This window comes from Lissotriton vulgaris, chromosome 12 (assembly GCF_964263255.1).
Source record: "Lissotriton vulgaris chromosome 12, aLisVul1.2, whole genome shotgun sequence".
Lineage (NCBI taxonomy): Eukaryota > Metazoa > Chordata > Amphibia > Caudata > Salamandridae > Lissotriton > Lissotriton vulgaris.
Genome location: NC_141700.1, coordinates 126,899,045 through 126,915,186, shown reverse-complemented (window position 1 = coordinate 126,915,186; position 16,142 = coordinate 126,899,045). Strand labels below are relative to the sequence as shown.

Below are 16,142 nucleotides of genomic sequence, written 5' to 3'. Positions count from 1 at the left end.
CCACCACCCCTACCATGTCCACCACCACTATGTCCACCACCCCACCATGTCCACCACCCCCATGTCCCTCATCACATCCACCACGTCTACCACCCCCACCACATCTACCACCCCACCACGTCCACCATCCCCACCACCACCATCACCTTGCCCACCACGTCCACCACCACCACCACGTCCACCACCACCACCATGTCCACCACGTCCACCACCACATCGTCCATGCCCACCACGTCCATCACCACATGCATCACCACATGCATCACCACCACATCAGCAACCATCACGTCAGCCACCTCCACCACCTTCATGTACACCAAGTCCACCACCAAATCAACCACCACCACCGCCAGTTCCACCACCACGTAAAGTAAAGCAAAGTGGGCACTGCTACTGGAACTGAACTGGAGACTGTTTTCCGTGAGGAGTTAACTGTTTCTGTAGACCTTGTTTGTCCCCCCGACTGGCTCCCTGCCAGGAGTTGGTCTCCTAAAGTAAATCTAATTAAGCGCATTGATACATACCCAAGTTTTTCATGAAAAAGTTAGTGTCAAATTTGTTGGATGGGCCAATGCATGTTCGCGGTTAACTGAAATGTGAATTATTATACCTTTTAAAATCTAAATCTCAGGAACCCTCCAGTAAATCTTTTTCATTTTGAAGTCTAAAAGTACTAAATCTAGTCTATTATAAATTGGTGTCAGATTTACTAAGTGTCTTGTTGCTTTCTTCAATTGTTTTGGTGCTGTTTATATGTTTTGCCCTTGTTCCTTTGTGTCAGTCTGACTGCTCAGGGTCACAACTACCCAGGGTTGAGCTAAAGGTTTGACAAATGAAACCTGCCTGGCCCTAAGGGGGATGGTAGTGTATCACACAATACAACATATAAAGCACCCTATTTCCTTAAAACCTGGCAAACCTTGCTGTAAATCTGTCCTGACCTTTCTGATGCTGTGAAAAAGCAATAAATAGTTGCTATGTTTTGCGAAAAGATTTGGTTCTAACTGTAGTGCATATCATCATACTTGAGATCAAGAGGGTGGCGCCTTTTCAGCTACAGAATCTGGATTCTTAAATGTGGAAAAAATACAGGTTCCTATGCACCCTATCAAACAATCACGAGTCACAATCGTATGCCCATACTATCCAAATGTGTACAAACATCCAGCCCCAAATAGCCACCATTATATGCGAACCCTCTGACCATCGGGCATTTAAGCAGCCACCATTCTACATACACATCGTATATGCTGAGACACACACACAGCCAAGCATTTAGCAGTCCTCTATAATGTTTCTATAAGATCTTAGGTACATGGTCAAATATTTCAAATGTAAGGGTTCTCAGATATTAGCGTGGATGTGAGTTACGGTTGACTTAATTTGGCAGGGTCGTGATATGAGATAAAGCTATTTTTCCCCAGAAAAAAAATCTCCAAAAACTAAAACGAAGGAAATGCTCAAAAATAATTAAAGCTGGAAGGGAGTTAGAGTTTTTGGTGGTTTCACCATTTTTAAAAAGAGAGAATTTTTCGAGGTGCCACCTTTACTTTATGTCTCAAACTTAACTCCCACCCTCAACATGCAGTATTAGTTGCATCACACTCCAGCTGAAACAAAAAAATAAAACTGTACATAACATAAAGCATTAGGGGACATATTTATAACTTGTTTTATGTCTTGTTTGCATGGTGCAACCCCGAAGTGAGATTTATGAAACCATGCAAAGCCACATGCAGCCGAGTGGCCATAAAATCTGGAGTAAAGCAACGCAGCACAAATCGATACAGTGCCTTACTGTGCCCTGGGAAGGTGTTCCATGGGTGTCCCCCACAACTACCATGGATTTGGACGCATTTTCAGATATACCAGAATTGGTACACCTGGGAATGTGCCTAAAAGATATGCCTTCCCAGGAGAGCCGTAACGAAGGAAAATATCTTAATTTCCCCTCGTTAGTTTCTCTTTCTGAAAGGAATATGGCTCTCAGTAATGTTTTTGAGCAGGAAGGTGTCTCTTCATGCACAAAAACAATCCAGCGTGCAGCAGAGCCTGCATTGGCGTTAGGCTGCCAAAAACGTGCCAGCACTGCGGAAATAAGGGAGGAATGTGCCGTATTGACTTGCATACAGCGCATTCCTGCCTTTTCCCTGTCATGCTGTGCAGCAAGGTGACATGCTGCACTGCACAATTTCGTTAATCTACTAACTACATCGAATTGTTATTGTAATCTGGATTTCTATAGCGCACAGCTGCACCAGCAAAGAGGTTTCACAGCGTTGCCAGGGTCAGAGGATCAGGGCTAGGGACCAGGACAGTAAGGCACCAGAAAAAGACTAGGCAGAGGGAAGGAGGAACGTTTTTATTGCTTTCCTAAAGTCCAGCAGACGTTCCATCCTGCGGATCTGGAGAGTTCCATAACTTGGCTGCTAGGCAGCGAAAAGTCCGACCCCCGGCACGCAGGCGCTTCACACGGGGAACTCTGGCCAGATGCTGCCCCAAGGAGCACAGCTGGTGAGTAGGGACATACGGGGTGGTCAGGTTAGTTAACAGGCTGGGCGAGGCAAGCTTCAAGATCTTAAAAGATAGACACAGCGTCTTGAATTGAATTCGCTTAGCCATAGGTAGCCAGTGAAGCCTCCGGATAGCACCAGCAGAGGGGCAAGAACGTGGGAGTCCCAACAGAGCTCTAGCGGCAGCATTCTGAACACGCTGCAACCGCATAACCTCAGCCTGATTAGCCCCCAACAGGAGAGAACTAGCGTAATCAAGTCAAGATAGTCTTGAAAACTAAGGGTGGAATCCATCCATCCCCCCAGGTTCTTAACCACCGACTTAGGGGTGGGGGTGTTACCAAGAACGTTCGGCCACCATTGCTCACTCCACAAGCTTGTGTTCTTCCCCACTAATAGAACCTCTGTTTTATTAGCGTTTAGCTGGAGGCAATTTATAGTCATCCACTCTGCAACGGCAGCCAGGCCACTCTTAAACCTAGAAGTATCCAATGTGGAACCATCTGTAAGGGCCACCTCCAGCTGCGTATCATCTGCATACGAGACCATGGTGAGGCCCCAGTGCCTGGCCACCGTTGCAAGAGGCTGACCATACAAATTAAACAATATGGGGCTCAATGCAGAGCCCTGAGGCACCCCCTGATCGATGGAATGAGCCTGAGAGAGAAACGGGGGGAGGGGGCGACACTTGGAAGGATCTTTCGGTCAGAAACTATCTGAACCATTCCAGTGCCAGGCTCACCACACCAGCTTCCTCCAAACGCTGTAACAGAATCCCATGCGAGACCGTATCAAATGTGGCACTCAGATCGAGCAGGATCAGTGCCGCTGTCTGACCGGAATCAAGAATGGTCCGCAGATGTTCTGTCACAGCCAGGAGAGCAGTCTCCATGCTGTGACCAGGGCGGAAACCATTTTGAGATGGATCCAAGATGTTATTGGTGCTCAGGAAACTCATTAGTGTGTTATTGACATGCACCTCTGCAATCTTAGATACCCAGGGGAGGAGAGATATTGGACAAAAGTTTTCCAGTTTTGCCGGGTCAAGCGAAGGTTTTTTAAGTATAGGAGATACCCTCGCCTGTTTCCACGGCACCGGGACCACCACTGTGGAAAAAAGAAGTGTTAACTACCTGCAACAAAGGGGCCAGGAAGAGAGTGAGCGAGTCCCTAAACTGGACAGGTTTTAAAGGATCGGCCGGAGAGCCAGATTTAACTTTTCTACTCAACCGAGTAAACTCTTCCTACGAGATGCTGGGGATAGCTATCAGAGAGTGCTGTGGCGGGGATCCACAAAGAGCTGTAGGAGGAGAAGAAGACCCTTGTGAGGAGGACCAATAGATGGTGCGCACTTTATCAACAAAAAAAGTAGCCAGGTCCTCGCACTGCTGCTCAGATAAAATCACAGAGACAGAATTTTTCCTTACCTTAAGGTCTTTAAGGATCTTGAAAATGCATTTGGCCGGATTAGGGCTAAGCTTTATTTCATTGGCATAATAAGCCGCTCGAACAGTACAAATAGTTCTGTGATAGTGTTTGACCACGGCCAAATTGCCTTTCTTTTTTCATTGGGTCGTAGTCCTTTCTCCTCTCGCGCTCTGATTTCTTACACGCTTTCCACAGTGCGGCTGGCGTCCGAAGTGCGGCCTTTAGACCATTTCGCTGGAATAAGGGAATCCAGCCCTTGGGTGATCCAATTGCAAAATGATCTATAGCCTGCATCGTTGTAAGGTTCCGAGGGGGGGAAGGGAGGGGGGGTAGTAGCAAGGAACGCGTGAAAATCCCCCAGCCTCAATTTATGGTCTTATCAAGGGTCTCAATGGCAGGGAAGGACATTGCTACCAACGAGTGGTCCGACCAACCAATGGGTTTAGGGGTCTCCACCGTTGCAGAAAGAATGTTTGAGAAGATAGGATCTAACAGATGGCCAGCTAAGTGGGTAGAACCAGGGACCAATTGATTTAGTTGGCACGCGGCCAAGTTCGCAAGCAAACTGCAGATTTCAGTGTCTTGCATAAGATCGAAGTGCAAATTAAGATCACCTAGAATGCTAAAATTAGCTGTGCCCATAGCAAACGTGCAAATAGACTCCAATAGGGCAGTTTTAAATTTTGTGGCGGGCCCCGGAGGGCGATATACTGATATGGCCAAACCCCCTACTATAACTCAAGGCATAACCACCTCATACCTGCATCCACTGAACATTAATTAATCAATACTACAATCTTACTTGGATTATGGTGCTGCTATTTACCTAGTTGCACATAGAAAATTCCTTCACAGACTGCAGTTAGTTTCAATGCCACGGAACGCCTGATTTTAGGCCTCATCCTACATTTCACCTAAATTTAATTTATACATTGGTTGTCTGTAACAGACTTCTTTTTAAAGCCAGCTTGCTAACCCGCAGAGATATCCGTTCCAAATGCCCTGTTTTTCTGGCAACAAAGTTCAGTTAATCGAGGAACCTACAACATGTGCTTCTACTCTTGATGTCTGGCGCTTTTCAGTAGGGCTGCAAAAATGAGGAGCTCTCTCCAAGTTTGGTTCAAGCATCTAATCTGTTGAGTTTTAGGAAACTCCTGCAGATGTGGCTACTTAACCGATAACTGCCTGGACTCTGTTATCTAGTCAAAGCCTAGTCTCTCTTTACTGTTCTTTTTATTAACTCTAAATCTGAATGTTACCTGTGTTGTATCAGCCTCAAAACTTCTAGCAGGATGTGCACATGATCAACAATTAACAGAATATCATACAGCCATCAACATGTCTTTATGCATGACCGCAGAAGTACCAATCATTATCTCTGCACACAAATACCATTAAATCAACACACAGAACGACTATTATATAACCACATGACTACATGTATATGCCCATACCCAGCAACATACTCCTATATAACCATTGTCAATTGTCCACAGCCACAAACATGTGCTTATTAAAAGCATTATTTGGAACACACTGATCTTTGTACATCTAAACAATAGTACACATTCACAACAACTATAGTATAGCAACATACACCATCATATGCTAACACCACAGCTATCATATACCCACACTACCGGCATTTACGAATGCCATACAGTGGGACTGCAAGATCAGATCACTACACCCTTTTATAAACATAACAGATAGGCTCCAATATATCACACTGCAAGTGTGTTTGAGTAAAAATAAATTTGACAGCTACCATTATACATTCACACTGTCACAGTTTTAGAGCAGCACAACTAGCATCATACACCACTGTACAAGCACACATCTACCAATGTACGACCGAACCAACACCAGTATACACCAATAGGCCAACCACCAGGCACCCACAATTTTTGCAATGCTCAATAGTGTAACACCATCCTAAAATAGTCACACTTTTATAAGCAAAAATGTTATCAGGCAAGAAAGAACCGCAATAAAAGTTGAGGAGGGGAAGTGTTAGGACTGGAGGTGAAGGTAGCGCCTTAACTTGAGGATGTCTTAACTTTTTAAGGCAAAACCATTATAAACATATATGTCAAACAATCAACTTTATAGTCTTTTCAGGGAATTCCATATAGAACTAATTATATCATTAGCCTTCAGTGATATACGTTTCTGCCTTTTATCACTGCAGGTTTTAGGGCTGTGAATGCCCATATTCTCCCAACCACACAAAAAAACATAAGCTTTAAAGTCCAGTCCTTTCCATCTCTCACTCCTCATCACCACCCCCTTTTGTACCGCTTTTGGCCGCCATAACTGTGGCAGGGTAGGCTCAGACGTGAGTCCCTTGCTCACTTTGCCACTGGATTCAAGCAAGCCGGGCTGAAGACGGCTGGAATGCCAGAAACCGGTCCTCGGAAGCTTGTTTCCGGTCCATGGAAGACATGGCTTGGCAGTTCGGGCTGGACTGTTCCCATGAGGCACAGGGTCAGACTGATTTGCATATAGCATGTCTGAACTGGGGTGGCAGAGTGGGCTAAAGAACGGTGATGGATTAAACCCAGATCTTTTGACTGGGTGTGAGTGTTTGATTGATTCAGATGCTCCGTCCATCACCACCCCCTTTTATACCGATTATATACCCATCAGCAGTAACACACAACACAAAAAGAGCAAGCCCCTGGCCATCCCACACAAAGAAACAAACGTGCACTATTTCAGCCAGGCATAGCCAACAGCGCAGTGTGCTGTTCATCGAACACATTACTTTAAAATCATATCAGGGGTGTGAAATGCTAAATAAATGCAGTACAAAAATATGTAATAGTGGTCTACATCACTTCAACGTTAGAAAGGTGCACACTGCTTGAAGAATGCTGACAAGACAAGTACAATATGGTGTGGGGGGGGTGTTCCTCAGGTGGGTGAGGCTGGTAAATCAGTGTTTTCTTTGGATGTAAAAGTGGTAAATATAGTGTCAGTGGAGACATTGCATACAGTGTTCTCACCAAGGAAGATAGCGGCTATCAATGCAAGACCAGCAAACAGCATAAAGGACAGCATTTGACTGGATCCGGCAAGCTGGAGCAAGTAGCCATCATCGCCACATTGGCCTGTAACAACAAAAACACACAGGTTATGTTCCCTGTGTGACAGAAAATGTACGTTATCATCAGGGTGGGGGGCTTTTATGATGCAACAAGAGATACTGGAGGCAGTAAGCACAATAGGAAGTGTTCTTTATTGTAAGTTGTCCAACCTTAAAAAATTGCTGCCACCTGAGCTTCTGAAAACAGTAGTCATTGCACTAGTACTTTCGAGGATCGTCTACAGTAATAGCTTTTATCTCAATCTTGCCGTAGGTCCCATGAAAAAGGCTTCAGATGCTGCAGAATGCAGCTGCACGATTTCTCTTTAAAATCTCTAAATATGAATCAGCCTGGGGAGCCATCCAGAAACTCCGCTGGCTACCAGTCAGACAACGTGTCAGATTTAAGGCTCTCTGCCTGGCATCCACATCATTGCATGCACTGGGGCCAGTCCGTTTTCAGGAGAAGCTCAAATGGTACATCCCAGGGAGGACTCTCCGCTCAGGCTCTGCTGTGAACCTGACAATTCCTCCTTTTAAGAGAGCTTTTTTCAGGCCGGCAGCTGTCCTCTGGAACGGCCTACCACTGACACTAAAAGCCGTCCCCTCCTTACTCGTTTTCAGAAAGGCCCTGAAGACATGGCTCTTCTCCCAGGACTAGGAGTCATCTGGGCAATGGCCATAACTAGTATCAGCTCTGCAGTTACAATCGTTTCTGTAGCACCAAGACTCCCTCAAGCAAGAGATGCGCTTTACAAATATCAAATCAATCAAACCTGGACGTCTGTCGAGCTGAGACCCAGAAGATGAGTGGTGCAACTTAAGACTGCCATGCAGATTACATTGATAAGAACATGATGCTGGAAAGCAGTAATGGGTAAACTTATGAAGCAGACGTGCAGAACACTGAAACCAAAAACACAGAAGTGCCAAATACTTAAAATAATTTTAAAAATGGAAAATGAATGCTGCGTTTTGCATAGGTCCCTTAAACAGTATGTCTACCCACTTTTGTTTGTTGCTTCGTCCTGGTCGGCTCCTTTTTATACATTTTTAAGTGCTGCACCTGTAAACGACTGCTTAGTGCTTTATTCGTGCTGGCCCAATGATCCCAGTTCGGCTCTCAGGTTCCATGAGATCTCACGGAGGCCACTGACAGGTTTCCTACTACAGAATATCTTGCAAAACCTTTATGAGCATCATACTCAAGCTCCTCACCCACGCACACAAGGCACTCCACAACACCGGACCAACGTACCTCAACAGACGACTCAGCTTCTACACCCCCACCCGCAGGCTCCGCTCCGCCGACCTCGCCCTCGCTACAGTCCCCCGCTTCCGAAGAGCGACCTCAGGCGGCAGATCGTTCTCCCACCTCGCCGCAAAGACCTGGAACACCCTCCCCATCCATCTACAGCAGACCCAAGACCTGCTGACCTTCAGAAAACTCCTCAAGACCTGGCTTTTCGAGCAGTAGCAGCATTCCCCACCCCAGCGCCTTGAGACCCTCACGGGTGAGTAGTGCGCTTTACAAATGATATGATTGATTGATTGATTACTCCTACACCATGAGCAGATGGATTGCTAAGTGCATCGAAGCATGGTTACCAGTTTTGGGCAAACTCTTACAATATTTAGCCCCTATTGATTTGTGGACATTCATAAACTATTATGCCTTACTCCACATGCTCCTATATTTCCTAAGAACACAGTTACAATTTATAAACTGCGGCACTAAAGGCTGGACGAGCAAACACGCTCCCAAGGAAGTCCTCTTCGGCACTCCTGTAAGCTCTCATCGCCCCAAGGGAGTCACAGACTTCAATCCGCTCTGCCAGATATATATAGCACTGATGGGCCAGTCAACGGGATCAGGTACATATGGTGAGTTCAAAACCAAAGTGGAAAATAGTTAACATAGGAGATCCATATCAAAGCACTTCTCCTGGGACCTAGGAACTCGGCCATATTTGTAATATGTACTGTCTCAACCATGGATCCTCAGGTACCAGATTCTACTGCAAGCTCGATGAATGACAAGCACCACCTTTTTTAGGCACTGACTCTCGGGTGAGCGAAGCCAAGTAGTAGCATGAAGTAGGATAAAGGTAACACTAAAACTGCACAAAATATATCCAGGCAGTGTTATAACGTTGTACAAAAAAGTCTTTCCACTACTAAAGGTTAAATCGCATAGTTTACAATGTTATTATTACCCCATTGCAAGTTGTGTTCCACATACTGAAATGCAGAAATCCAGGAGAAAGTTTGGTGCATGCATTTTAAAAGTTGGATTGTTCAGTTCGGGTGAACGCCTCCCTTGCAATGGTGCTGGGAGTGGCCAAGGGATTGCCTGTATGGTCAGAAATCTGTCCATCGGACATTATTCTTCACGAAAGCTGGGCCTTCGTTCCTGAGCTGGTATGGCATGTTAATGGCAAGGAAGGCAGTCAACCTCCTCTCTTCTGTTCACTGCAAACCTTTACCTAGAATCTTTGAGTCTGCCCCAGATTCAAGAAAGGACAGGTAATCTTCTATCCCTATTCCTGTTAAATCCTTTCCCTGGATCTGTGCAGAACTTCAGCTAGAATTCTACGGTGAACTCATTTCTCTAGTGTAGTTGGCCAGCTCTTTTTCTTGTGCAGTAGCTTTTTTAAGAGCCTAACCCTTGACTCAACTAGTACTGTATAGAATGCTACAAAAAATCCTCTTAGTCTCTTCACTGATGCAACTGCTGGTGATCTTCCATTGTAAAAGTTAAATTCCTAAAGTGGATGTAGCCTCTTAATAGGCAAACACGAGTGGCGGTGCATGAAAATGTCTCGTCAAATTGAAATTTTAGAACCTTCAAAATTGACTTTACATAACTTGCTAAAATCGGCATGAATGGGCAAACTGACAGGGTGATCTAGAATTCACAAAACATGTTCACAAATTCCAGTGATAGGACCTAGTACTGCTCCTGAACTGCTGCCAAGTGGAAAATGTATCTAGCTGAATCTCATGATTGGCAGACCACTACCGTTCTGTTGAGAGTGGACATGTAAATGTGCAGGCACAGGAGAAGGCACTCCTTCAAAAACACCAACAGATTTGTTGACATGAATTGCTTGGGACAGGAATAATGAAGCAGTTTCAGCTTTCTAGCCATCTGTTAACTGATTATTTCAAATGGGAAGAAAGAATTTCCTGTGAAATCCAATTGGACCATGGACGTTCGCATTCCTTTTGCACTTGGTAATCGAGGATTGATAAGGTTTGTGGGTGCCTATTGGTGAACCCCCCTGAGTGTGAGAGTACCTTTATTAACTCCCAGCGTTTTTTCTGCAGTGGTGGGCATGGGCACAAGTGTAGGAAAGCTAGGACTAGGGGCTTGTGAGAAAAGAGGTTTTCTCACCTCTTACATCAGTGGAACTCAGTGCAGACACTCGCTGTGGAAACAGATAGCAAAGATGTCGCCCACATTGAAGAAGATTCTTAAGCATTCTTCCTGTAAGAAGAGTACACCAACTGCAAGTGTTCACAGGATTTGCAGGTCGCAAAACAAAATCCCATGCATAGTCTTTAAGGATCAGCTTCTGAAAGATGTTACCAACTGAGCTAGCAGCCCTCGAAAATAAAAGCCTATGGAGGAGCAGGGAAATAAGATACATACAGTACTGGTGGCAAATGCCACAAGTAGACACTGAGGAACCCAGGACAAAAATTACAGATGTTAGCATACATGTTGGTAATTTTGTGTTCAACCACATTAGCTGCAGAAATAAGGACTGTAATATGTGGGAACTGGTGGTAATATCTAGGACAACACATGGAGTTGTGCATCTATATTACAAAATATTCTCTGACACCTCACATGCCTGTGTAGACATTGCACCAGTAAATAAGTAGCCAGAATTCCAATGAAAATCTATATAGAGGCAATATACTGGACTATTGGTGTCAAAAAGTCTATAGAATATATCCCCTCCACTCTCTCGCTTTAAATGAAGCAAGTGGAATGACAATTACTTTGATGGTAAAAGCTTAATCTCAGCCTTTGAGCAAAAAGTTTATAAATTGTTGTGTTCTTTGTAAAAACAAATTATATAGGTGGTGGGAACAGCAAGATTTGAAACTCATTAGGAGTTTTGCAAGCCAGGGACCTTTCTCTTTTAAATGGCATAAAGTTCCCTATTCCAAAGAGAGTTTTGGAGTTTCTTGAAATTAGGTAATATCATCATTCTATTAGCTGACCATGCTGATTTGAAAACTCCTGACAGGGTCGCTAATGAATCCTTTATCCCCAATGCCGGCTAATTGAAAATAATTCTCACTTTTGAGGAAACTTAAATACAAAGTACATTATTGGTGTCAGTGAAAGGTACTTGTCTGGAGGTTTGATAAGTATCTTCTAAGCTCACGCTGAAGCCCAGGCTGTTGAGCATTGCTTCACTCTAGGATAATTAAGAAATAAAATTAAAATACTCCAAATTCCACCAGACTACCAAGAATGTCTGAGGCCATTTATTAATCGGTCAACCAACTGACAAGAATCAAAACCTCCTACTCGAAGGTTGGATTACATTCTTCCTACCTACCAGATGTGAATTATCTCAACTTGAGCTTGGACCTCCAACCATTGTGTAAGTCAGTTGTTTGCAAATCTTACTGAAGTAAGCATTGTGTGTTCTTACTGTTCCTACTATTGACTACATTTCAGCTAGCAGGATTTGCAAATTGGTATCAGATGACAATGGTAACTAGACACAATATCGAATCAAAAATATAGAACGGACAGAATATTGAAGTCAAAATATAGAATGGACATAATATCGAATGTTAATGTTAATGTTGCTTATAAAGTGCAAACAATCATCCTGAGTAGGATATCACGGCGCTATAATGTCTGTGGTGGGCGGTAGGCTAATACAGAGTGGTTTGTCTTAATCTGGTTTGGGGAAGAGAAAGGTTTTCAGTTGCTTCCTAAAAGATAGGTGATAAACCGTCAGCCTGAGGTTCATGGGCAGCTCGTTCCAGTTGGTTGCGGCTAGGTGGGAGAAGGCCCGTCCACCCATCCTAGCTCTCTTTACTCGGGTAGTTCTTGCTCTCGCTGTTGTCTGAGACCGTAGGTTCCTAGATGGCACATAAAATTTGATTTTATTTTTTAGAATATGTGGGCCCGTGTTATAAAGTGCTCTATGCGTTATGCATAGCATTTTAAAAGTGGCTCTTTGTCTCTTTGGCAGCCAATGGAGCTCTCTGATGCAGCTCTTGGCTGGGTCGTATTTCCTTTTATTGCAGATTGCTTTTGCCGCAGCATTCTGTACGACCTGTAGTTTGGCAAAAAGTTAGTCTGCCATACCTACAAATAGGGAGTTTCCATAGTCCAGCCTGCTCATCAGTAATGACTGGACCAGGATCTTCCTGCACTCGGTAGGAATCCAAGGGTAGACTCTTCTGAGCATTTTCAATAATGCAAAGCCTTTGCCGTAGCTTGTTGATACATGGGTTTTCATGGACAGGGTGTTGTCCAGTGTCACTCATAATTCCTTGCTGTCACTGTCGGGCTGGGAGGGGTACCCAGGTTTGTGGGCCACCAGCTTCTATCCCATAGCTGTGTATGTCTACCGAACAGCATGTTTTTCGGATTTATCTGCGTTTAGCTTCAGACAATGGCTATACATCCAGTTGGATAGTTCGGTGAGGCAGTTTAATAACCTATCCTTTGGGTCATCTTTCTGATCCAAGGTAATCATCAGCTGGGTGTCGTCTACATAAGAACAGATATCGACACCCCACTTTCTTCCTATCTCTGCCAACGAGGAGACAAACACATTAAACAACGTTGGGCTTAATGAGGCCCCCTGTGGGACCCCATACTTGATGTTCCGGGGAGGGGATGAGAAGTCACCCATACGTACTGATTGAGTTCGGTCTAGCAGAAATGATTGCAGCCATCCCAATGCTTTTTCCCGGATGCCTTTTGCTGCAAGGGTTCCCAGTAACCGGTTATGTAATACGGTGTTGAATGCCGCCGAGAGGTCCAATAGTATCAGGGCTGTGTTCTGATGTTATCCATCACGGCCAGAAGTGTTGTGGACATAATATAGTGGTTAATGATATCGAAATGCAGGTAAGTAATATCGACGGTCAAAATATCGAAGTACATAATATAGGCATAAAAATATATCGAATTTTTAATAATATCGACTTTATTTAGTGTTTTGTATGTTAGTATATGTGTTAAAAGTGTATATTATTTTTGTAATGTATGTTTATTTTTTTTAGTAATTAATGTTATGTTTTTGTATTTTTGCTTTATTTAATTCTGTAGTGGGTTGTGGGTTTTTAGGGGAATAGGGTGGGAAGTAATTTAATGACAGTAAATTAAATATGAATTTTTAGGAATTATTAATTATTTTTAATTACATTTTGCGTTTTAGTTCTGCGGGTTGTGGGTTTATAGGGGAATAGGGAAGGAAGTAATTTAATTGTAATTAAGTAAATATTTATTATTATTTATTGGTATTGATAATTAATTTATTGTTAATTAATTAGTAATTGGTAATGAATTGTTATTAATTGGTAATTATTGATTAATTGATAATTATGTTAATTGTATTAATTTATTATTTGGAGTGGGTTGTGAGTTTATAGGGGAATAGGGTGGGAAGAAATTTAATTGTAATTAAGTAATTATTGAAATTATTTTTGTGTATTGATAATTGCTGTATTGCTAATTAATTAATAATTGGTAATCGTTTTATTACTTATTACATTTTTGGTATTGGAAATTAATTGGTTGCTAATTATTACTTGGTAATTAATTTAGCTATTTTTTTATTGGTGTTGATGATTAATGTATTTTTATGTAAAAATTAAATCATTACTTTCCCTACTATTGCACTCACTGGAGTGGGAATAGTAATTTTTACCCCTACGCTATCCAACGCTTTCCCTACTGTTGCACTTAATGGAGTGGGAATTGTAATTTTTACCCCCTGCGCTATCCAATGCTTTCCCTACTGTTGCACTCTCTGGAGTGGGAATAGTAATTTTCACCCCTACGCAATCCAACACTTTCCCTACTGTTGCACTCTCTGGAATGGGAATAGTAATTTTTCCCCCTACGCTATCCAGCACTTTCCTTACTGTTGTACTCTCTGGAGTGGGAATAGTCATTTTTTCCCCTACGCTATCTAACGCTTTCCCCACTGTTGCACCCACTGGAGTGGGAATAGTAATTTTTACCTCTACGCTATCCAACGCTTTCCTTACTGTTGCACTCTCTGGAATGGGAATAGTAATTTTTACCCCTACGCTATCCAACGCTTTCCCTACTGTTGCACTTAATGGAGTGGGAATTGTAATTTTTACCCCCTACTCTATCCAACCCTTTCTCTACTCTTACACTCTCTTGAGTGGGAATAGTAATTTTTACCCCTATGCTATCCAACACTTTCCCTAATGTTGCAATCTCTGGATTGGGAATTGTAATTTTTAGCCCTACGCTATCCAACGCTTTCCCTACTGTTGCACTCACTAGAATGGGAATAGTAATTTTTACCCTCCCGCTATCCAACGCTTTCCCTACTGTTGCACTCACTGGAGAGGGAATAGTAATTTTTACCCCTACGCTATTCAACGCTTTCCCTACTGTTGCACTCACTGGAGTGGGAATAGTCATTTTTACCCTCCCGCTATCCAACGCTTTCCCTACTGTTGCACTCACTGGAGAGGGATAGTAAGTTTTACCCTCCCGCTATCCAATGCTTTCTCTACTGTTGCACTCACTGGAGTGAGAATAGTAATTTTCACCCCTACGCTATCCAACACTTTCCCTACTGTTGCACTCTCTGGAGTGGGAATACAAATTTTTCCCCCTACGCTATCCAGCACTTTCCTTACTGTTGCACTCTCTGGAGTGGGAATAGTCATTTTTACCCCTACGCTATCTAACGCTGTCCCTACTGTTGCACCCACTGGAGTGGGAATAGTAATTTTTACCCCTACGCTATCCAACGCTTTCCTTACTGTTGCACTCTCTGGAGTGGGAATAGTAATTTTTACCCCTACGCTATTCAACGCTTTCCCTACTGTTGCACTTAATGGAGTCGGAATTGTAATTTTTACCCCCTACGCTATCCAACGCTTTCCCTACTGTTGCACTCTCTGGAGTGGGAGTAGTAATTTTTGCCCCTACGCTATCCAACACTTTCCCTATTGTTGCACTCTCTGGAGTGGGACTAGTAATTTTCCCCCTACGCTATCCAGCACTTTCCTTACTGTTGCACTCTCTGGAGTGGGAATAGTAATTTTTACCACTACGCTATCTAACGCTTTCCCTACTGTTGCACCCACTGGAGTGGGAATAGTAATTTTTACCCCTACGCTATCCAACGCTTTCCTTACTGTTGCACTCTCTGGAGTGGGAATAGTAATTTAAACCCAACGCTATCCAACGCTTTCTCTACTGTTGCACTCACTGGAGTGGGAATAGTCATTTTTACCTCCCGCTATCCAACGCTTTCCCTACTGTTGCACTCACTGGAGAGGGAATAGTAATTTTTACCCCTACGCTATCCAACGCTTTCCCTACTGTTGCACTCACTGGAGAGGGATAGTAATTTTTACCCTCCCGCTATCCAATGCTTTCTCTACTGTTTCACTCACTGGAGTGGGAATAGTCATGTTTACCCTCCCGCTATCTAACGCTTTCCCTACTGTTGCACTCACTGGAGTGGGAATAGTATTTTTTCCCTCCCACTATCCAACGCTGATGTAAATTTATTTTTAGACATTACATATATTATTAATTAATTTTTATATATTTTAATTGATTTTAAGTATGTTTTATTTAATTATATTGATTATTTATTAAAGTTAATATTACTTTTAACATATTTAAAAAAATCTATATTTTTTACAAACTATATTTTGGCTTCAATATTTTTGTACTTACCTGCTTGTAGATAGGGTGTCGATATTCTGATCTTCGATATTTTGATGTTGATATTTTGTCCATTCTATATTTTTGTTGTCGATATTTAGTCCATGATCCAGATGACAACATCATCCAATTAGAAAAATCAAACTAGATCTATAATGAACTCTTGAGAGCCTACAGTAAA

The 16,142-nt window shown here is 43.1% G+C and overlaps 1 protein-coding gene across 1 annotated transcript in view; it reads right to left on the bottom strand.

Annotated features, from left to right (window-relative positions):
* The window catches only part of NUP210L (nucleoporin 210 like), a 307,190-nt gene that overhangs the window by 10,572 nt on the left and 280,476 nt on the right, over positions 1 to 16,142 (bottom strand). The window contains exon 38 of the mRNA XM_086945518.1: positions 6,950 to 7,054. Within this exon, the coding sequence (XP_086801644.1) occupies positions 6,950 to 7,054 (105 nt within the window). The remainder of the gene's footprint in view (positions 1 to 6,949; positions 7,055 to 16,142) is intronic.